Here is a 24,498-nt window from a genome sequence, read left to right on the forward strand (position 1 = left end):
TGTATGAATAATCAGGGGAAATTGAAGTGCAGGATTGTATGAGTGTGTACAGAATTTTGTTGTTTCATATGTAAAAATTGGATCATATAATGAATTTATTCAAATATTTTTCCTTGTTTTTGTTTTTGTGGTTCACATAAGAATTCATGGGAATTGATCTTTATGATTTAAAGGTAAATAATATTTCTGCTCAAGTTTTCAATCTTTCATTGTAATAAATATATGATGTACTGAAATGTTACAAGGCGACATTTATCTGATTTATATGACTCCTCGTAGGTGGGGGAGACATATTGTTTTTGCCTTTGCCGTCTGTTTGTCTGTCCGTCCACATTAAGCTTGTCAGGCTTTCACAGGACAAACTGCTGGCCGGATTTCGACAAAACTTCACAGGAGTGATCAGTATCAAGCCTAGTTGTGCATATTGCAGACATGTTCCACATCGCTGCACAAAATGGCCGCCAGAGCTAAAGGTATACATAGGGGGGAGACATGTTTTTGTGACAAAAACACCTTCTAGTTGTATTATCAGTTTAGTTATAATCATTCACACTTGGACTCTCAGAAACTTACTCTTCTGTATTTCTCCTCCGAGTTTCTTGAATCATTAAAGATTTTAGCAAAGGGAAATAAGATTAATATAATTACTATTGAAGAGTCAATGTATTGTGAAAACTGTTTATAACATTATGTCAGCTTCCCAGCTGGGCATCAGGACTGGTGTCCCTCGGGAATTTTTTGAGGGCTGACTCCCGAGTAGAACCACTGACATGCCACAAGCTAGCAGGACTGCTTGCTCACATGATGACCCAGCCATTGCTCCAATACACAGATTTCAGGCTTTACCAGAATCAACTGTGTTTTCACCACCTTGAGCCTGTTATAATGTGCAGCATACTGTACCTGGCAAACCTGGCATTTAAGTTTGTGAAGCTAAAAAAGTGGAACATTTGTTTGAGGTGCAACATGACTTTTACAATAAGTCAGTTCAGTTAAAGAGTTTGTTTTTTTTTTCTGTGTGTTACTTATTTAAATGAACTCAGTTTAGAGGGGGAAGCATTATGTGTTTCCTTCAAGGGAATGGTGGTAGCATTTCAGTATGCTCATAATAAGTATTTCATGTAATTATGCACAACGTGAGAACTTTGTGGCTGGGAGTTAGGAAATGGCTACTTGTTATTATCGAGTATGACTGGCGACGATATTTCCTTTGTGTTTGTTAAGGTATAAAGTGATAGTGATCAGTTTTAAACTGCAGCTGAGGTGCAGTGCTGGGGTCATATCTTAATTCAGTATTATTCTGCAATAAGTTTATAACCTAAGTAGCTTGGAAGAAAAAAATGAAAAGTTCTGTGAATTGTTATGCTCAAACAAACAGTTATTACTTTACCAGTCAACTAATGAAGTTTGTGCTTAGCTATTTATAGACTATATTTGTATTAATAAGATAATTGTCCAAGTAAGTGGTTGTAAGTTTTGTCTGGAAAAGGGAATCGGTATGTTTTTAAGCGTTTCATTCTCTTAGGATTTCATTCCCAAAATTATAACATAATTATTTTGGTTTGGCCAGACTTTATACATTTTTGCACTTCAAATCTTCCAAAGGAATTTAAAAAAAAATCCAGTCCATAGTATCATAAAAAACATGAGTATTGCATTCTACATGTGTTTCTGAAATTATAACTTGAGGAAAATATTGAAGTAATATAATGCTATCTTTTTCAGGGAAATAGAAAAGTGTGTCATTTGTTTACATTTCTATTCCATTTTGCATTGAAATTTGCATTTCTCCTACAGAATTTATGAATTTTTGTTTGCATAGCCTGTAATCAGTGATCAATAAAAGCTTTACAATGCATGTTTCAACTCATCTGCACCAGGAAATTATTTGAAAAACCAATATTTTAGCAGGTTAAAGGTTGTTAATCAGATTTTGGGCAAGTTACAGATCTGTCAGAAACTTTAATATCTAATCATGTTCATTTAGCCCTTCATACAAGTTAGAGTTTTTAAATTTTTTATTTTCCTGTCAAGGTTAAAGGCTTATAATGCCTTTGTTTCAAATGAGGCTGCCACTTTTTCCATTATGATTGTAAAATATATTAATTTCTTGTTAAATTCTATTTCCAGTAATCAGATTTGCGACAGGTTTGAAACTGATGAATATAGTAGAATTTAAATTGAATCTACTGTTTTTTATTACCTCCCTTTATGGCTCTAACTGTAAAAGTACATGTTCAATATTAAAAGTAGCACTTTTCTAACCATGTAATTATGCATAACATCTATTTAGATAGCTGTTTCATCTGTTTTAAACATATAATTTAAAGCCTTATGGAACTTTAACTTATTTGTTTGATAAACATACATTGCTAAAGAAATTACAAATGTATAAAGATATAAGACCCACTGTATACAGTTTTAAAATTTGTATGATATCTATCAAATGCATATTTAAAACTAGAAATTTTATTGAAATAAAAAGAAATATTCAGTATTTTGAATATTTTAATAGTAAAGGGAGGTAATAGCAAAATTTGTAAAACATACATTGTAATTGGGAACTGTATGTAATGGATATTTTTGTTCCTTTTAAATAAATCTCTAACTAAAAATTACTGAAAGTGAAAAAAGGTTTTTATAATAATGCTTATATGTGATTGACCACCTTGAACCCAAAGTATGCAAAAACCAATATTTCTATCCTGCAGTTTAAAGTGATAGTCAATCAGATGATATAACACAAAAAGATAGAACTATTGATTATGAATGTTAGCAATGGTAGTGAGTAATTCTTGTAATCTCACACTGTCATGTTGGAGCTGACGGTCTTTGTCACCTGCTGAGAGCCATGATCAGGTATTTTTCTGGTGATCCTTGCATAGAAATAATTGATCCTTTTGTTTATAAATGCTTGCTTCTTTTGACATTGATATTGTAACAGATGATTTTTCATATTGATCCGTTTTTCTTTATAATAGAAATGCTAAAGACATGGTTTGTGTATGCTTGGGTAGCTTGAATGTTGTCATTGTTGAGGTTAGTCTTTGGTTGGTAACTGGCCTGTTGTGCACAGGGGTTTCCTTGCATTGACATGTATTGACTGTAGGTCTACATGCATGATTGAAAGCATGTGTCATGTTCCGAATGGTCAGTGCATGATCATGTCTGTGTGTTCCTTGACAGACCATGACTGGTAGGGAAGGCTGTGACTACAGATGTTGTTGCAAGGAAATGTTAATTTTGTTATAATATATAATTTTCTGTGATGAAAAAAAGACATTTTGTGTTGATTTTAAAGAAGTGTTACACATTCACTTCACTAAATGACTGCTTAATGAATTTCTGACGAGTAAAGAATTATGGAGTTGCTACCATCTCTTGCCCCAGGTTTTCTGACCATGCAGCTCTTGACCAGCAGTTTAGGAGTTAGATATTTTTATCCCTCAGTAACGCCTCTTTGCCTTACTTATGCTTTCTGTGCATGTAACAGTGTTCAGTGAATTACCAAAATATTATGGTGAAATAGATCTTGTATTTTTACATATATTAGTGAAAAATGTCAAATGTATTTTTCTCTGAAAAGAAACTATAAAAGGGGTAAATTTAGTCAAAACATGAAATAAAAAGAAAATTTGTTTGTTTTACAGGTAAGATCAAAATATATTTCACTCATGAACGCCATATTTACCTAAGATGCTTGTGTATAATGCACAGTTTTTTATCCCCGGGACCACCCTCAAATCTTTGGTGCGTATTATACACAGGTACAGATGATTTTCCTGCTTCAAAACAAGTTTGTTACGATTTTCGCCTTTCCAATAAAGGGAAACTACTCACTGCACTAACTGTCTAGGCAAAAAACTACAATTATTGCCGTTGCGTTCAGTAATAGATGAGTAGTTAATTTTTCCTTACACAAAAATTTAATCATATTTTGAAGAAAGAAATATCAAAAATCGTAAATATTAAGATCAATTTTTATCTTTAACCGAGATCAAACTGTAAACAACAAAACACACAAGGCGTCACGCTAATTGCTGATAATTACTGGCCATTTGATCTATAACGTTGAAACAGCAAATATAACAATATTTTATTGGTTTTATTTTCAACAAAACAAAAATCGTTCCTCTCTTGACCACGGCGGTAATTTATTACTGCTGTCGATGTAAACTCAACTTCCGTTTTCTATACTGCAAAATTGACCTAAATTATTTTTTTTCCAGGATTTTGGGCGAAAATCAGGGGTGTGTATTATACACGGGTGTGCATTATGCATGGGTATCTAACGTACACTTGTGGCTGGTGGCTCATGAAAATATTTATCTGATGTTCACTGGTGAAAGATATTCAATCTCAGACTGAACAAACAAAATAATATCCTCTATATATTATTTCAGTTATCAAAATGGATTTTTTCATTTCTCATCTATTCCCAAAACTGTTTACTTTATTTCAACTTTCTGACCTTCACAGAATATATTTATATTCTTCTTTAATAACTGTGTCAGACTTTCCAGAGAATTTGTTCTAGTCAGTTGTAATTACAAAAAGGAAGTCATCAATAACGGAAAGTGTGGAGGATGGTATCCTAACAGTTTAGGATGGTGAGATATTCCCTACAGAGAACCTCTTCGTAAAAAATCAATGTCCGACTTCTTTTGCCTTTTCAAGAGGAAAATGAAGTGTGACTCAGTTACGAATATTTGACAGTATCATAATGTACGGACACTGATGCATGCAGCGTAATGCATGTTTAACGCTGAATGTCTTCTGGTATAACAAGGGATGATTTAAGACGATAGTCATTCATCGTGAATATTTGTGGAATTTCGAACTGTTTTCATATTGATTCCAGTGCCATAAATGGAATAAAAGAGAATTCATAATGGGATTTTTCAAGGAGATATTTAAAAGAATTCTTGTTAAAATTTGTGAAACAAATTAACAAATTGTCAGAATAAATGGTACTATTCAACGTTGCTGATTAAATGCAAAGGAATTTTACTCACTGATTTTCAAGATATTGCACAATGCATATTTACCACAATTAAAACAGTGAAAAAATGTATAAAATGGAAACATGGGTTAAGTTCAGAAATGGGACATATGATAATATTTAATAGTGTTGGAGTAAGTAGAATGCAGCATGAAAATACAGTGTAATGATTAATTCAGAAAAGATATACGTCTGATTGTCTGGTAAGGTATCAGGGATAGATCAATACAGATATAGAAAATTGTTGGAAGTCAGATACTGCTGTTGGTCAAACATCTCGTAAAACACGTTTTTATACCGTATTTAGTTACCTACAGTGTGTGTATGTGTTTGTGAATGCCTTTTTCTTGATAACTATAAAACTAATATAGGTTGTGATAGTAAATAATTTGAATTGATAGAAAAAAGCAGGTGGGATATCAGATTTTGCGCTCTTCGTAAACTGAGTTGCTCAAATACTCTTTCATGGAGTTTTAAACTGTTCACTCTTAATCCTAAATGTCACCAGTTGTTATGAAGTTAATTGCGATTATTCAGAGAATTAATTGATCAATAATATATCAGATGACGGTAATAGTTTCCGCTGGATTTACTTGGAAATAATTCCATGAATTTTTCACAGGCTAAGATCGTCAGATAAGTTACTTTAATAAGCCTTTGGCTGTTACACCGTAATCAGTATTAATAGTGATGATATGTACATATATGGATTTAGTTAAAATGGGAGCGCTTTTATTTCCATTCTGCAATAATGTGAGGTGAGTATTTCTATTTTTCTCTTATTTAATGACGTATTGTTGTATTAAATCATTTTGCTGGGGAAGTGTATGAGGTGTATGGGAATTGTGAAGTATGCAAAGATGAGAGTTGTATGAGAAACCTCTACAACAGCAGCCATTCTCATGTGCCCACAATCATGTGGGAGATACTTCAGTGTCTTAATATGCCAGTTCAGTTATCTCCGGACACCAAACCCAATCAACTGCCTGATATTGTCATGGTCATCTTTGCAGCATGACGGGTGAACACATACTTGGTACAGACATCAATTTTTTGGGCCAGAACAAAATGCAGCTTGACTGTGAAACATACTAATTCTCATTTTAAGACTGCTGGAAAAACGGCCCTTATGTGTCCGTCTTAACAAACATACATGAAGACACCTTGAAGGTTGCAACAAAATGTATAGAGTATTAATATAATCATTTTCGACTTTGGTCAATAAAGAATCATTGCTGTTGAAACAGTATACTGTCAGATGCTTCTTACACAAGCACAATAGCTGTCTTTTGAAGCTGTTTTCATTACCTTTGCAATATCCGGCGTAACATATTGTTCAGCCATAAACTATTGGTGACACATGTTGCAGAAAGAAATACTAGTGCCATCAATAAATATTGTACATGCATCATTGTCGTCTGCATTATTTGCCATGCCAAGTTTAGTTGTTTTTTTGTCCAGCTGAATTATTTATTGTCTTTCCTTAAAATGTTGGGATGAGATAATGCAGTGGAAGATAAATAAAGTGATCAAGGGGCAATAACTCTGAAAAATTATCAGACCAGAACAGGAAATGTTGCCATTTCCACGGACTCTTGATTTTAGCAGTGATACAGATGAAGTGTTTTTGGGTCAATTCAGATGATTTTCAATGAAGTTGTTAATTTTGATTAATTTTTTCTGACATTGTCTTAACAACTGTGTTAGCCGTGAAATGTAATTTTGTAGTTCTTTGATGCCCTTTTGATAATATAAGATATAAAAGCTTGCAATATCGTTTTCTTCTTGTCAAATATTGATGAAATTCAGTGCATCTTGTCATCTGTATGATTGTGGTTACACTCTATAGCTGTGGTTACACTGTATGATTGTGTTTACACTGTATGGTTGTAGTTACACTGTATGATTGTGGTTACACTGTAGTTACACTGTATGATTGTGGTTACACTGTAGTTACACTGTATGGTTGTGGTCTGTATGATTGTGGTTACACTGTATAGTTGTGGTTACACTGTGTGATTGTGGTTACACTATGATTTTGGTTACACTGTATGATTTTGGTTACACTGTATGATTGTGTTTACACTGTATAGTTGTGGATACACTGTATGATTGTGTTTACACTGTGTGATTGTGCTTACACTGTATGATTGTGGTTACACATGTATGATTGTGGTTACACTGTATGATTGTGGTTACACTGTATAGTTGTAGATACACTGTATGACTGTGTTTACACTGTGTGATTGTGCTTACACTGTATGATTGTGTATACATATGTATGATTGTGGTTACACTGTATGATTGTGTTTACACTGTATAGTTGTGGATACACTGTGTGATTGTGCTTACACATGTATGATTGTGGTTACACTGTATGATTGTCTTTACACTGTATAGTGCCGCTACACTGTATGATTGTCTTTACACTGTGTGATTGTGCTAACACAGTATGATTGTGGTTACACATGTATGATCGTGGTTACACTGTATAGTTGTGGTTACACTGTAGAATTGCAGTTATACTGTATGATTGTGGTTACACTGTATAGTTGTGGATACACTGTGTGATTGTGCTTACACTGTACGATTGTGGTTACACATGTATAATTGTGGTTACACTGTATAGTTGTGGTTACACTGTATAATTGCAGTTACACATGTATGATTGTGGTTACTCTATATGATTGTGGTTATACTGTATGATTGTGGTTACACTGTATAGTTGTGGTTACACTGTATGATTGCAGTCACACTGTATGATTGTGGTTAACATGTATGATTGTGGTTACTTTATATGATTGTTGTTACACTGTATGGTTGTGCTTACACATGTATGATTGTTGTTACACTGTATGATTGTGGTTACTCTGTATGGTTGTGGTTACACTGTATAACTACTGTTACACTGTATGACTGTGGTTACACTATATGATTGTGGTTACACTGTATGATAATGGTTACACTGTATGGTTGTGGTTACACTGTATGATAATGGTTACACTGTATGGTTGTGATTACACTGTATGATAATGGTTACACTGTATGATTGTAGTTACATTGTATGATAATGGTTACACTGTGTGATTGTGGTTACACTGTATGATCATGGTTACACTATGATTGTAGTCACACTGTACTATTGTGGTGATGCTGTATGGTTGTGGTTACACTGTATATTTTTGGTTGCACTGTATAACTGTCATTACACTGTATGATTGTGGTTACACTGTATGATCACTGTATAGTTTTGGTTACACTGTATGATTGTGGTTACACATGTCATGTATGATTGTGGTTACACTGTATGATTGTGGTTACACTGTATTATTGTGGTTAGAGAAGAGACACCTGAACAGATGCTGATTATTACTGACACTTAAAACATAAATATTATTGTAATATACTGACTGTACATTATCAGACAGAGTTCATCAGGTGGCTGGAGCCTATCTACTGGGGCATGATTCATACCTGGTCAGTCTATAATTAATGAGGCATGATCATTTGATATTGGCTGCTGGTACTGGCTGCCATATTGAAATACAGAATGGTCTGAACAGTTCGTTTCTACCTGCCTTATTGACAATGAATGTGAATTATTTACGTTATTCATACCGGAGAAGAATAGGTGTTATTTATTATGCTGAAATTTTAGACAGTTGGAATTTTAGATGCTTATGCTTGCATGTATTCACATTACTGTTTTTTCCTGTTTATTGAACACTTTGATTCATTATGATTAGTGTGGAAGTTAAATTTCTTCAATCCTACCAAAGCTGATCACCCTCCACATTCATTGCGTGTTTGGAATTATTATTTTCTTGTTGAGAAGTCATTAGCAGTGTGATATTATCAATTAATAAACCTTTTGCTTTTAACAGTAAAATGAACATAGATGTTGTATGTTTCATAAAACCTGGTCCAAAGATTATAAAACTGAATTATGACATCAATCATCAGGAGATCCAGCATCTGATTGGTTGTTTCAGAGCACAGATTTTGAAATTAACCAATGGCAAGGCTACAGTCTCAGGCTGGTCTCCACATTCAGCTTTATAAGTTATGACCCATATCTATTAACATTTGCAGGCCACTTCACAAAAAATAATATATACTTTGTTCTACTATATTTTGTCCTGCCTTCTTTATTAGCTGAATATAGAGAGTGCAGATTTATGGAGCAGTAGATTTTGAGTTTGTTCCCCTGATGAGGCATATATTCTCTTTGACGATTTGATAAAGGACATTGTGTCTCTAATCATATGTCTTCCATCTCTGGTTCTTGTGGAAAAGCTGACAGTTACTTGCAGAGTAAAGGTTACTTTCCATCAACTTGAGTAAACAATTTCTTTAGCACTTAGTATTCTCAGTCTTCTGTTGACCATTGCCCTATGAGTGCCTGCTTTTACGTTACTAAAATACTTTGGAGAAACCGCACAAAACCACCCACAAAAAACAAACAAACTTTCCTTCAACTGGCAAAGCATTTCTCTAACTAACAACCTACTGTTTAACAACCACAACTGACCATTGTCCTCTGAGGCTTACATTTCCAGGATGCCTTGAATGATTGGTATAATTACAGCAGTTTGGACAGTTTATTCAATACTTATAAAAGTACTGGCGGCCAGAAGTCTTTTTCTGTTTTATAACTTCCTGGTGTTGTTTTTTGGGGGAAAGAAACAATAGCTGTTTGAAGCCTTTTATTACATTATTTTAAACCTCATGGGAGCTATTACTTTCTTATTTATGGTGATTGGTTCTGCTTTCTTGTATATTAAAAAGCTTTTAGAGGTTTTTTCTTTCCTCTCCTCGGCACAAGAGCTCATACTTTTCAAATGACGGAATAAACTTAGTTCAATTGATCTATGATAGATTATGTATGTTGACTATATATCTGAGAAATTACTTAAATAATTTCGTACTTTTATTATTTATTTATTTATTTTTCTTTAAATACTTAGAAATATACTCAGAAATGTAAGTTTTCTTGCGCCATTAAAGTTAATAGAGCACAGATTGCTGTGGTTACATGACTTTGAATAGTGTTGACCATACCAATAAAATCTGTAAAAACCTATGTCAGAATATTTTAAGATCTTGGATTTGTAAGTAATTACTGTGTAAAATTGGAGATAAAAGATCTCTATTTTCAATACTTGGTGGCTTATAATTTATAATATCACAATTCTCATTGTTATGTAAATATTATGTTACATCAAACGGCAGGTTTCTAATGGAAGGGAAATGCTTCTTGTTTTCTTCGACAGCTTGCAATCTTAGTTATTACATGCAAGACAATTGTCTCGTTTCTAAATGATACTAAGCTCTTTTCGGCATTCCATAAATAGATATAATTAGACTAGAAAGAATTTATGACGGAATCATAATGCCCTGGAATGAGTTTGTCAGTCCGGGAGTCTACTGTAATTCTGATTAATCGATATGGATCATTTTTATGTGGATTTTAGTATTGTTTATATTGTCCACTGTTTAATTGAGCAATTCACTGAGAGCCACTTTTATTCCTTATGTCCAGATGTGCCCCCATATAAACTATTGATGTTTATGATGAAAATCTGATGAGAAGATCAATGTCTTATAACTTGCTGCCAGAATTCTAGTTTTGTGAATTATTTTTGTATTTGGGCTATTTTATGTATTGGTAAGTAGATATAAATTTTGAAAGATTCAGTTTTAAAAATAATATAGATGGCTGATTTTATAGGCTGGTGTCAACCCAAGAATGCCCTCAGTAGAACTGAAAAAGAATGAAGTATATGCGAAGGGAGATAATACAGTGATAGCATTTTCCTTCTGTACGCTAGTTTGTTTTATACTGTGCAAGGAATTTTATTGAAACTGCACAAATGTTAAGCATGGTTTAAATTAGTCAAAAGAATCTCTGCTTCAAGGCACTTAAATTAATCCCTGAATCCACTGGTAAAGGAATTCCATTTGGAGTGCATACGATGTTTCTTGTGCTTGACCTGCATCATTCTGTCACTACCAGTTAGATCTTCATTCTGTACCAGTTAAATCATTCCTTCATTTCAAACTTACATACTGTTGTATTTAAAATTGTAACATGGTAGTAACCTGTTACTCATTAGTCTTCCATCTTACAATTGCCAACTGAAGTGGTCACATTTACTATAGCTGTATGAAACATGATACATTTATAACTATAAAGGGCTACTTAATTAGACATAGGACACCTGCCCATAATCAATTGTCATCTTGCTGTATTTGTCACTTTTTGTAAATTTATGATATATTATATTACCAAATCATTTTAACAATATTTTTGTTGTGTGATACCTTGTTAAAGTTGTTTCTGCACCTATACAAGAAAGACAGTGACTGTATATTAGCATTTATTAAAAAATAAAATGCTGTAACAACAATTATAGTGCAGTGGATTGTGTTGAAAGTCCATCTAGTTAGCTCCAGCAAAATCTTCTGTTGAAGTCTTACTATCAATATTTTTTGAGCCCCATTCTCCACTCCAAAAAGGATGTTTTCATCCACCATGACATTAATTCTCCTCAATTTGTTGTTTTTACGGTTTTCAATGAAGTACATATTTACTTATTTGTTCTGTACCTTGTCACCCCCAACACTATATTAAGTTTTCAGTTATACAATGAGCCCCCTTTTCTATTTTTACTTTTAAAAATTATTTTAATCTTTTATTTTCATGTTATTATGTTTCTCAGTATTGTTTCTTTAACTCAGCCATCTCCCACCCACCAAACAGTCCACACTCAAAAATACATGCCGAAAAATACCTCCCCTCTTTCAGAAACTTTTCATTTTGTTGTCCCCTGACAACTCTTGTTTTATGTACCACATTGTCCACTGAAGATGTTGGCTAAAATGTTACAATATTGCATTTTATTTAATTCCTGATTTTGTTACTATTGTTTTATGTAATTACTGGTCCTGGGGAATATTACCCTGTTGAAATTGACGGTTTATTACCATGGTATTTCATGGTTTACCATAGTAGTTCATGGTCATGAGACAATGGTTTACCATGGTTGACCATGGCTGTGATAATTGGCACCACAGTCATAAAACATGATATCAGAACATGGTCAAAAACCATGTTCAACCATGGTTGTGGACCACAGTCAACCATGGTCGGCCAAGGTCCACAGCCATGGTCAACCGTGGTGATTACTGACTATCAAAAAAGTATAACTATGAATTTGAAAAGGTGAAAATACATGACAGTTGCAGTCTGTATCTATTTTTGCAAGTCAGTCATTTATTTGTCATATCCTTTCTGCAGCCTTAACGTAATAAAACGTATTAGCGTCTGATAGCCCTTTCACGCTTCCGTAGAATCAACATTTATTACACAAAATTTATTTTGAAAGTATTTCTGAAATGTCTAGGTCTGCAGCTCTCAAATACAGTTATATCTTGCATCCGAGGCAATATTATACTGACACTCTCAGACAACATCAAAAACGAACTATTGAACGATTTGATGAAGTTCCAAAATTATCAATGTACCCTTGGTCCGTTACAGAACCCTATGGGATTTGTGTTTATCCCGAGCTCAAAGATCTTTTCGTAGATGAAAAGCTGACATGCCATACTAAAGCCCAGGTAATTTCAATTCATAAGAAAGTGCTGAAAATTGACTCTCCAATAGCAAAAAAAAAAAAAAAAGAAAAGAAGTCCGCGCGCAATTACATTTAGACGGGATGACCCCTGCGCGTGACCCCTGACAATCTACAAATCAAAATACGGCTTTTGTTTGCAAGTTTAGCATTTCTACTTTCATTTTCTTTACTTCTGGAAATAGCTGAAGGTCGAGTAATGTCATTTTCATGTTGTCAAAAACATATATATGCCTGGCGAGATTGAATAAATATGTGCTGGCCGTCCTAAGGATATTGCTAAGATGACAACACTATAAAATTTTACCTTTGAATCTGTCTATAAATGCAGGAAAACTATTCTATAACTCGGAAAACTTTATGAGCCAAAATGCAGTCAGGCGTCTTTCAAGTGCATTGTAAAACTTGATTAGTGTGAAAATTACTAACATGACCTTGGTAGTCTATGGTCAGCCGTGGTTGAAAAAGGCCATGGTCAAACTGGTGATTGTCTTTTCTGACCATGGTCGTCCATGGCCAATCTTATCTCCCATGGTTGACATGGCCGACCATGCTCCTGACCATGTTTTCACCACATGGTATTTGATGGTTGACCATGTTAAAACATGGTCATATATCAAAAACCGATGTGACCATGGTCAACCATGGTCATCATTTCGCCAGGATATTCTTAGTTCAAACTGCACTTATCATCTGCTATAATACATTGTTAATGTTTGCCTGTAGAAAATTGTAAGCTGAAAATAAACAACAAAAACAACAAAATGTTTGCAGCCATAATAAGTAACATTTTATAGTCCAATACTTCCTAGGATAGAAAATTTTGATTCATATCCAGCTCAGAAACTATTAAATTTTTTCTTTTGAAAAATGAAAATAATCTGGCTGCCGTAAGCAATTGGTTACAATAGGTAGATATGTAGTTATGACAGTGTATGAACTTGTTTACCTACTTACTCATATATAATATACAATCTCAGGCTCTTTATGATTGGCTACAATATATTATCACAGCTACATTGTAGGATTTATTTACATTGTTTATAACATAGCTGGATGTACATACATGCATTTTTTGTCTTGTTACAGTTTTATGGATATATTTATATATGATAACATTTGGAGTAAAACGTAAACAAAAAGGAATTAAGTGTTAGAGATTGTAAAATATCAAAATGAACTGGATTTAACCGATTAGCAACATATGTGAATTGTATGTCACAACGGAAGGAAGTGGTTTATGCGGATAATTTGGATGTTAAGTGTTTGTGGATTTAGCTAGGATATTAAAGTATAGGGCCTGGTGTGTTTTCTTAGGAGAACTATGAAAACCAGGTACATATAATTCTTGTGTAATATTGTTATATTTGCTTTACTGATAAGCCCGTTAGGCTGATTGTTATTAATGTCAGAAACTCTGTTTTGAAATGATACATTTTTGTTGTTTGTACTGTTTCTAGTGTTTTAAGTATGGAATTCCTAGTTAATAAAATATAGAATATAGTTCAGTGTTTTGGGGTGTGTGGATATACTAGATTATAGTATTGCATTAAAATTTGAAGTAGAAAAAACACACACACACAACACTTGGGAATAAGTATTTTCAAGTATTTGGAATTACTGTGTTTAAATTTAGTGTTTAATACAAGAAGAAAATGTTATATAACAGCAAAAAATGTTGTTTTAAACTGTTAGAAAAAACATTAGCATTTTGAGTGGGAGAATAGTCAGTTAAAATATATTTACAGGTTTTTGACAGTCTAATATGTCTGTCCATCCATCAGTCAGAAATACCTTGTCTCTCAGATCAATATATTTAGGTGAAACTTTACACAAATATTGAACATGATTAAAAGGTTTGTTGTGCTCAAGAGTGAGGTCTCTACCTCCAAAGTCAAGGTCACTGGTAAGTATCCTAAGCCAGAAGTTGAATCGATGACATCACTTCCTGTTGTTTTTTGGTGACGGGTACAAAATATATATCATCAACCCTGCAGTAATTGGCAATGAGCACCATAGATTAGTTGGTCTTAGTACCTGGTTTCAGTTCACCTGCAACAGTACAGTTAAAATGATTCTGACTGATTGAATGTGATTGTTACAGGGATTTTATGATGTTTGCATGATTATGTAGATAATGGTGATACAACAACAATCATGCCAATCTCTCCTCATGATAGATAGCTGTGCAAGTTTTCAGCTGTAGAAACTAACTTTACAACTGCATCAAGTTGAATATTGAATTCATTTCAATTTTGCAAGGTTTAGAAAGTTACATTCCATATCTAAATAACACTTGTCATCTTTTTCTGTTGACAATTGTCCCTGTAAGAAATTAGCTCATATTGTTTCAGACTGCTGATAGCTCAGGAGTACTTGGCTGCATAGTTTTCATAAATGTTACTGAGCACATATTGTCAAGTGGAAAGGCCCAGAAATAAAGAACATACTTCACAAATACCAGATTTTACAGTACTTAGTAATTTTTTTTTCAGAAATGTATAGCAGAAACCAGCCTGTTCTGTTTTATGGTTGACAACCCCAATTTTATTTAAGCTTAAAACTCTCCCTTCAGTAAATAAAATCTGAAAAGTAGATCCCTCGGAAGCACCGAGAACAAGGCAAATAGTGAAAATTGCAGACTCGGTTTGATTGAGTCTGTTCATGAGCAGTAATGGAAAATGCAACACTGCCCATGCCCCCCAGCACTGGCCCAAGCAGGACTCAATCTTCAAATCTAAATGATTAAGTTGAAATCGATGATCCCGAAGGACAAGAAAATATAGGCAAAAGTAAACCAAACTTACTTAAAGTCATGGTATTGGGATTGCCCTAGTAACTAGCTTACTTGATATGTAGGAGAAAAAAGCATTCCAATTTTCTTTCTATCTGCCTGAATAGAACATACAAGCACTTGTTTAATTAGGTTTTGCTGCTATTTCCCTTACGAAAAGCCTTCCCTATTGTCAGTGTATGGTCAGTTTATGTCCAGTGTGTCAGGGATCGAATTTAACTTTTTTTTCCACTAGCAATTTTTTGCTAGTGCCATTTTTTTCCACTAGCAAAATGGTTAATTCCACTAGCAATTATTTAGAGGTTGTTTGCTCACTAAATTGTATAACCTAAAGTGATATTTTTTGTTGTTTTATGTACAGCTCTGCTGTTGTGTTTACTGACTGACTTGAAAGTAAACTATAAAAACCTCTAATGTTTTTGTTATTTATTCATACAAACTTATCCACTGTCTATTACATGAAAATTTCTAACAATAAAGCCACAAGGTACCAGTGTAACGTTTCTACTTATATTGTCATCATTTTCTTTTGTTTCATACAAAAGTTTTATATTTAGCTCGGATTCCCATTTTTTTACAGTTTTGACAGATGCCGTGGGGTTAGACCGGGACTTTGTGGTTTGAGCGGTACGAACCAAAGTACTCGTCGTCGAAACGGCCGATGTTGCTTTAGGTTCTTTTGGGTCACTCCCCTTGCTTTCACTGTCATTGTCAGCCTCCGCGGGCCTTTTTCTCCCGAAGAAACTAGTTATTTTATTCATTTTCCATCCATGTTGCGAACCACGGGAGCAAATCGTAAACAAATATCGTATAGACGCTTACTTAAATATCCGATAATTACATTTGTATAAAACGACAAGCGTCTACAATCGGTCACGTGGTTATCGGTAAAATTACCCTAAAGTAGTTTTAAAAAGCACAAAGGACAGTTTGAGCGAATGCGTTGATTTTCGGACGCGGTCGCAAAAATATTCGAGTGCCATTATTTTCTACTCGCATTTTTTGATTCTTACTCGAATTTCGCGAGTTAGCGACCGTTAAATTCGATCCCTGTGTGTTTCCAGTGAATAATACTCTTAAATCCAGTTACTTGCCAGCCTATTTCCAGAGCTGACAATAAACTGACCCAGTGTGTTGCCACTGAATAACCATCATGTGTCCATGTACTTGTCAGCTAATTTCCAGATCTGAAAACCAGCTGTACAATTTAACTTCCAGTCTGCTGTCAGTTTATATACAGTTTGTTGTCAGTGATGTTTGTAATGACCTTTTAACAAAATTTCATTGATTTTTCATATAAAATTATTTGAAGGAGCTAAATTATATAGATGTATCTGGAAATAAAACACTGACAACAAACTGGTATGCAATGCCAATCTGGCAACACACTGGATACACAACTGACAACAAGCGGCTTTTTGGACTTTCCAGTCTGTTGTCCTTGTATTGTCAGTGCGCAGCCAGTCAACTGGAAACATTTTTCTGTCAACACACTGGCATATTGCCAGTGTGTTGTCATTGTATTGTCAGTGTAAAGTCAGTCACAACATGCCGGGCTCTCTAACATGGACAAGAGAAACACTTTAGCAAACTGGAATTATTATTTAAAGTTTTAACTAAATTCCTTCATGCAGTACAAAGTTATGAGCACTTATACATTAGTGTGGCAGATGGACTAGTTTTGTTTGTTTGTTTCTGGTTTAACGTCGTTTTTCAACAGTATTTCAGTAATGTAACAGGGGGAAGTTAACCTAACCAGTGTTCCAGGATTCTGTACCAGTACAAACCTGTTCCCCACAAGTAACTGCCAACTTCCCCACATGAATCAGAGGTGGAGGACTAATGATTTCTAACACAATGTCGTTTATCAAATAGTCAGGGAGAACATAAGCCCCGTCCGAAGATCGAACTCGCGACCCCATGATCCGTAGATCGACGCTCTACCTACTGAGCAAAAGATGGACTAGTATCCCAATATATCGCTTGCTTACTCAGTATTACTAATCTTATTTATTTCCCCCTAGGAAAATTGTCTTTATTACCATTGTATTGTCATAGCACTGTCAGTGTATGGGAAGTTTGTTTCCAGTTTAGTGTCAGTATATATTTTTCTCTATTTATCTTTATTAATGTTTAATATGAATTTTAATGTGACTTAAAACCTTCATTTGCTTGTGACTCAATTTTAATTACAATTAAGATTTGCAATATTTCAGTTATCAATAACATAATATTGAAACCAAAGGAAATTATGGTAAATTTGCAACTTTAATTTTACAGGGTAGCAAAAATACATGACTTCTGAATTTTCTATATCTGTTTAGCACAAATACTTGTTGCGGACAGAATCTGTGTTACAATGAAAACAATAACTGTAAAATGATGAAAAAGTACCTTTACAATGTGCCCATCAGTGCTGGAAAACTATTGAAAACTGAAAATAATTTTGGAGGGAAAAATGCAATACTCGGCCATTTTGATAAGGTGTCTTGTAATATTTGTTTTGCTGTGAAAATTGCTAAGATGGGTATATTGCCAGTGTATTGTCAGTGTGTAGCCAGTGCATTGCCAGAATCTGCTCTCAGAGTAAATTTATATCCATTGTACTGTCAGACAGACAGAAAATTCATACAATATTGTCACTTATGTAATTTATATCTCAACTATTCAAAGAATAGCCGAGTTATTGGACATGCCCGTATGTTTTTTTTTTTAGAAAATTATGGCCTTTTTTCGACTTAGAAGGTTAAAGTTTTGTATGTAAGCTGGTATCTCAGTACTCACTTATGGGAATGGATTGAAACTAATTACACGTTTGTTCACTGTCATGATCTGACATGCACTAAGCAGGTCCTATAACTTTTTTTTTTCAAAATTATGCCCCTTTTTCCACATAGCATTTTTTGCTTAAGTTTTTGTATGTAAGCTGGTACTCACTAATAGAAATGGATTGAAACTTCACACACTTGTCCACTGCCATAAGCTGATATGCACTGTGCAGGTTCCATAATCCTGTTTTGCAGTTTTACAAGATTATTCCTCTTTTCCGACTTTTGTCTTCATTCAATTGACAAGGCTGTTGAGGCATTGCTGTCCTCCAACAGCTCTTGTTTACAATTCCAGTGTGTTGCCATATCAATTTGATTATAGAAATTATGTTTTTTATTTCCAGTTCCTTGCCATTTTCCTGCCAGATTTCTTCCAGACACTGGAAACAAGCTGACAATATTGTCAGTGTGTTTACATGCTGATTGTTATGAGCCAGTTTATTGTCATATAGTTTGCAGGTTATTCCCAGAAACTGGAAATAATATGGAAATAGTGTCCATGTTATTTTCAGATAGACTTTTTTTCTTGGAAGTTTGTTCCCCTGTAGGAGTCAGATTATTTCCAGTTACCTTTTTTTTTTGACAGACTGTTACCAGATCATTGACAGTTACCTTGCAGCTTAATGCCAGCTTGTTTCCATATTTCATTTTCGTAAGGGCTAATTGGATGTTTCTGACACATGAGAAACCAATTTTAAAGCTCTACTGTTATGTAAGCTTACACAATGGGAAGCTGGGGAGATTGTAAGGGAGCTAATTAAGCTTTATGGTGTTTGCTCAAGTTGTTTCTCAGAGCTTCTGAAAATTTATGCCCATAAATTTCCTAGATATTGCAACTGCTGGATAAATTATGTACATACATTATTTTATATCCTTGTTTTTTTATGCCCCCGAAGGGAGGCATATTAGTTTTCAACTGTCTGTCTGTTTGTTTGTTAGTTTGTTCATTAGTTCGTTCGTTCGTCACGTTAACTTTTTGCATGAAGGCACTTTACTCGCGAACCACTGCACCCAGGACCTTCAAACTTCACATGCTAATAGTACTTATTGAGTACACGACCCCTGTTGACATTAGGGTCACCAGGTCAAAGGTCAAGGCGCTGCAGGGGTGGGGGGGCATTTGTCACCATTAGTGACAGCTCTTGTTTGCTCATAATGTTACTGTAAGGTGACTGAAACTTAATCAGTTGTAAAAATATTTAATTGATGCATTGTTTAGGACCAAACACAAAAATATATTTTGTTGCATGCAACAATATCATTGTTAAATGATTTTTAGACAGTTTAAACAATTTTTGTTACAATTTTCAGATTTTCTGATTACTTCCCTTTTATTTGAATGGATACAAGCTACAACTTAATGGCTATGTTTACACACACAGACTGCAGGTTGTACATGTGTGACAACAGCTTTAATAGTCCAAGGAAGACCCCAAGTATCTCTGCACATAGAAAGAGAACTTTCAGAACATTCTTAGCTGATTGGCTTCCTCACATGAAATGAATTCTACATTCTAAACCTGGCGAAGGACATTTTGCATGACTGACCTTAATCATTTAGCCATGGGTTGTAATCTTTGCATATAAGGTCATTTCTGTGTTGGCATTGTTACTTTGCTAGAAAAGCAGTCTCCTTGGTTTTCCAGTATAGTAGAAGGTCAGTGACATTCTCACTTCTCAGGTGTTGAAACATTGTAAAGTTCATTTTGCATATATATAATGGTTACATTCCAGTTTACATTTCCTCCAGTGTTCAAGGCCAAGTGATAATAATGTTTTAGTTGAGGTTACAACTCATCAACTCCTAGCAAACTCTGTATGTATCCTCACTCTGGTGCCAAAATCATTTGCTAACAAATTGGGCTAAAGTTACCCATAACTTTCTTTGCAAACAAGGGTCACACAGAGAAGTTTGAAGTTTGAAAACAGTCAGGTCATTATAATGATACAGTCATACTGTATTATACAGCCAGCCAAGGGAACAACACAATCTGGCTGCCTTTGTTTGAATTAGAATGTCAGTTTAACTTTTGGAAGTTAGCTGACTGACAGCTTAAGGCAAGTTGCTGCTAAATACAGGTTGCCTGACTACCTCCAGTGTGCTGTTAATTTGCATGATTGCTGCCAGAGCATCTTCTTCAACATTTTATTCATCTACAAAATGAAAAAGGACAGAAGATTTAAGCATGCACAAGTCTGTTTGCCCACTATAATAGATCAAATGTAGGAAAAGATATAAAAATATGATTTGCCACTTAGATGATGTGCGACATTACAGCTGTAAATGACTAAATAATGACAGAGGTAAGTAGCAACTGATTGGTGTCTCTTCCTTCATTTATATGGGTATTTTATGACAGGGGAATTATTTTTATACTCCTACTATATAGTCAAATACATGAGTAATTGTTGGTTTAAGCAGAAAAAATTCTGATACAAAATTAATATTAATGCAATATTTTTTTAAAAATTTTGATGGATTGTGCTGTATGGTTCGCTTCCTTTTGTTCCAAGTCACAAGTGACTCTGATGACTTAATAGTTAGTTGATAAAGGTTAATCCCAGCGGTGCCCCTGCTTTGGTAAGGGCATCTGGGTTCATTGCAGAATTATGACTATTTGGTTGAGGAGTTGTTGTGTATTATATAAAATTGGAACTGTATAATAACATTGTCTTAACATTCCTTTATCATGCAAATTTCAGCTTCTCAAAATACTACCATTCGGTGGATAAGTCGTTCAGTTGATTATAGCAGAGTGATAGACTTTTGGCTCATCTTAAGATAGGATCGTTTGGTTGAGGAGTTTTTCATTTGATCATAGCAGAGTGTAGACTATTTGTTCGTCTTAAAGTAGGACCATTTAGTGGAAGAGTTGTTCAATTGTGCTGGTGATAATAATGAACTACAACATTATAGAATGCTGTGATGTACTGGCATGGATTGGATCATTTTGCAGAATAGGACAGCACAATGATTTCTGTGTAATACAGATTATTGATGACCAAGATAAATAATGAACTAATGATGGATTGATATGCCCTATTTTCTCTCCCAGTGATAAAAAAGACAACTGATGACTAATCCTGCTGGAATGTTGTAGTATACAAGCTGATGAACAATTATTTATTTCACAAGGTCGTGACCCCCAGCTGTTGATGTATTATGGCCTTCATCAATACTAAATATAACAATCTTATTTATAAATGTTGCTCTTTGAAGTAATTTTGAAAAGTAAAAAATGCAATACAGTACAAATTGATACAGTAGGATACAATGCAATACAATAAAATACAAAAGATACAGATTCACCTTTCCAGTGCAACAACCCCTTGTATGAGTGGTTGCTCTTTGAAGTTGCACTTAATTAACATTATGATTGTAGCCTGGACATAATAGCATAGATATGAAAAATGACAGGTACCACAGAATCCATATATTGGAGCTATTCATACTCCTTTTTTCAACATTGTTCAGGTTATAGTTAATGTTACAATTCCTAAAGTTTTCCCTACATGGATCAGGGCTGTCTTCTGTCATAATTATTAATATCATCATGGAAAACATTTCCTTGCTGTGAGCATATTGTTGTCTTGTGGGGAGAATACTGGTGACTTTTTGGGAAGTATACTGATGTCTTTCCTGGGAGCATTCTGGTTTCTTGTTTGGGTGCATACTGCATGGTGTGTTGCCAGGGAGTATACTTGTGTTTTGCCAGGGAGCATACTGGTTTCTTGTTTGGGTGCATACGGGTGTGTTGCAAGGAAGTATATTTGTGTTTTGCCAAGGAGCATACTGGTTTCTTGTTTGGGTGCATACTGGGGTGTTGCCAGAGAGTATACTTGTATTTTGCCAGGGAGCATACTTGTTTCTTGTTTGGGTGCATACTGGTGTGTTGCCAGGGAGTATACTTGTGTTTTGCCAGGGGGCATACTGGTTTCTTATTTTGGTGCATACTGGTGTGTTGCCAGGGAGTATACTTGTGTTTTGCCAGGGGGCATACTGGTTTCTTGTTTGGGGGCATACTGGTTTAATGCCATGGAGTATACTTGTGTTTAGCCAGGGAGCATACTGGTTTCTTGTTTGGGGGCATACTGGTTTAATGCCAGGGAGTATACTAATGTTTAGCCAGGGAGCATACTGGTTTCTTGTTTGGAGCATACTGGTCTCAATGGTATCTTGTCACACTCTTGTGGAAGAGCTCACTGATGACCTTGGCAGTCTTGTGTTCAAACTATAGAGCTAACTTTCCAAAAACCCTAAGTGTTACAAATTCCAACATCACATGCAGTGATATACTTTAAATGATGCATTTAATGCATTTAGCAGCACTTGCATATCTTGCATATAGTATGGTAAATGTAATAGTAAAATAGAGCATTTTAGATTTATCATTCTGATTCTTGAAAATACAAGAGGCTGTATAAATCTTGAAAATATGAGAGGCTATATGAAGGTAGTGGATTAGATGCTTCATAGAGATATATTAACATGTTATAATTAACATGGGCTTTAATTAGAAATGTTAATTAGCTGTAGGCATGGTAGAAAGTACCAAGACCTGTCTGAGATGCTAGGTCAGATAGCAGATAGGTCAATATGTTCAGATGGTCAACTATAGAAAGTTTTCTTCAGTCTCCAAATTCAGTTTCAGAAGTTAAGCTGTTGGTTATGGAGCAATTTTTTTTTTGTGTGTGTAGAAAAGTGAGTTATGTGGTATCATAAGTAATGAGCATTTCTTCTTTGAAATAAAGACAGAGCAAAAAAGATTGACAAATTTCTGTATGATAAAGATATGTAAGATGTTTTTGTTCTACAAGAATTGTTTTCACAGCTTTTCGTGCTGTTGATTGGCATAATGCATATTTGAATATGTTCTGATAAAAGGTTTGAAATATTTGCACTGGAATTCGATGTTTTTGCATTATTATATCTGAGTCAATCTTTTGTGTAACTTTGAAAAATGTTTTTAAGGTATAGTTCTACATGTTTGAAATAAATATTGTTTTACAGTGTAAAAATTTATTGAACCGTATTTTTTCAAAGTGTGATTGTATCCTAAGGAAATCTGGCTAATAAAAAGGATAGGGTTGCGTCCTTGATTTTGTGTTACACTGATTGGAAAATACTGATCCTCTGGTCAATTTTTACATCGGTCCTTTTAGAAAAACAGAGTTTTAATGACATTTTCCAATATAGAAAAAGTTCCACAGTGTAGATTTTTATGAAACTTTTCATAGTTGTCAAGTTGACACAGTGTAGGTATAAGCACTAGACTGTCTTGAGTTTGATCTTAATTATAAAAAGCAGTTGTCAAGTCATCAGTTCTCATTAGAAATCATTTGTGTTTTACCTATGACCAATGTGTGGAAGTTGTCAGTTACTGGTGGAGAACAAGTCAGTACTGGTACTGTGAATGCTCTAATTAACATAATAAACTGTCATAAATAGCTTTAAAATCATAAACCCCTGGGCTCTAAATAGCTTTAAAATATCATAAACCCCAGGCCCAGATGATGATTTACTTGCTCAGGTAAAGTTATACTGTAAAATCTTGAATATTTGTTGGGGACTAATTTTGTGGCTTTTGTGGTTGAGTTTAAAAAAGAATTTAAATTCCAGCAAAACAAATTAAATTCCCCATTGTTTTATCATAAAAGCTCAGATCTATAACTTTTTATACCCCATGTCATAATAGCCATTTAAGTCAAAACCAAGAAATTTCATGCCAACAAATTTAAATGATTTTGCAGTACATTATTTCAGCTGACAGCTGCAGTGCTTGTTTAACTTTCACCATCATCTGCAAAGCATACTTAACCTAGAAAGATTAATGAAAGTCTGCAAAAAAATTATAAATCTCAAGGTCAATAATAGGCATGTAAGAGTTTTAAATTGTTAAAACAAGGTTGAGAGATTAATGGTATATAGAAGCTATAAAAGAAATACCTCTTATATGATGATTGATTCATTAGGCAAAGGTAATAGTGGATTAATTAAAGTGGAAGTAGGATTAAGGGTAATATAAATTTGGAATTTTTCATGGTGATGCTTGATTCAGTACAGTAAATACTTTATAAACTTTCTGTTATTTAAGTAATATAATTTGAACATTATGATTTTGGTAAGTTCGTATCTCATACGTGGCGGGTGGTTTGGTTGGCGTCCAAAGCATGTTCGCTCTCTAAGTCAAACAGTTTTCATCCAATCTTCACCAAACTTGCTAACAATGTTTGTGA

General features: G+C 34.4%; 1 protein-coding gene across 9 annotated transcripts in view; it reads left to right on the forward strand.

The window, feature by feature from the left end:
* The window catches only part of LOC123560650 (serine/arginine repetitive matrix protein 2-like), a 107,412-nt gene that overhangs the window by 19,847 nt on the left and 63,067 nt on the right, over nt 1–24,498 (forward strand). Inside the window, exon 1 of one of the 9 annotated variants that reach the window (XM_053553320.1) lies at nt 13,697–13,974. The exons of 7 other annotated variants lie outside the window; for them this stretch is intronic. Coding sequence is in view for 1 of the 2 variants with exons in the window: in XM_053553325.1 (XP_053409300.1) it covers nt 13,964–13,974 (11 nt within the window). In the remaining variant the exon portion in view is untranslated. Of the gene's footprint in view, nt 1–13,696; nt 13,975–24,498 lie in introns of those variants that run through there. One more of the 9 variants, XM_053553325.1, reaches the window with a different exon arrangement.

Source organism: Mercenaria mercenaria, chromosome 10 (genome assembly GCF_021730395.1).
Source record: "Mercenaria mercenaria strain notata chromosome 10, MADL_Memer_1, whole genome shotgun sequence".
Taxonomy (NCBI): Eukaryota; Metazoa; Mollusca; class Bivalvia; order Venerida; family Veneridae; genus Mercenaria; species Mercenaria mercenaria.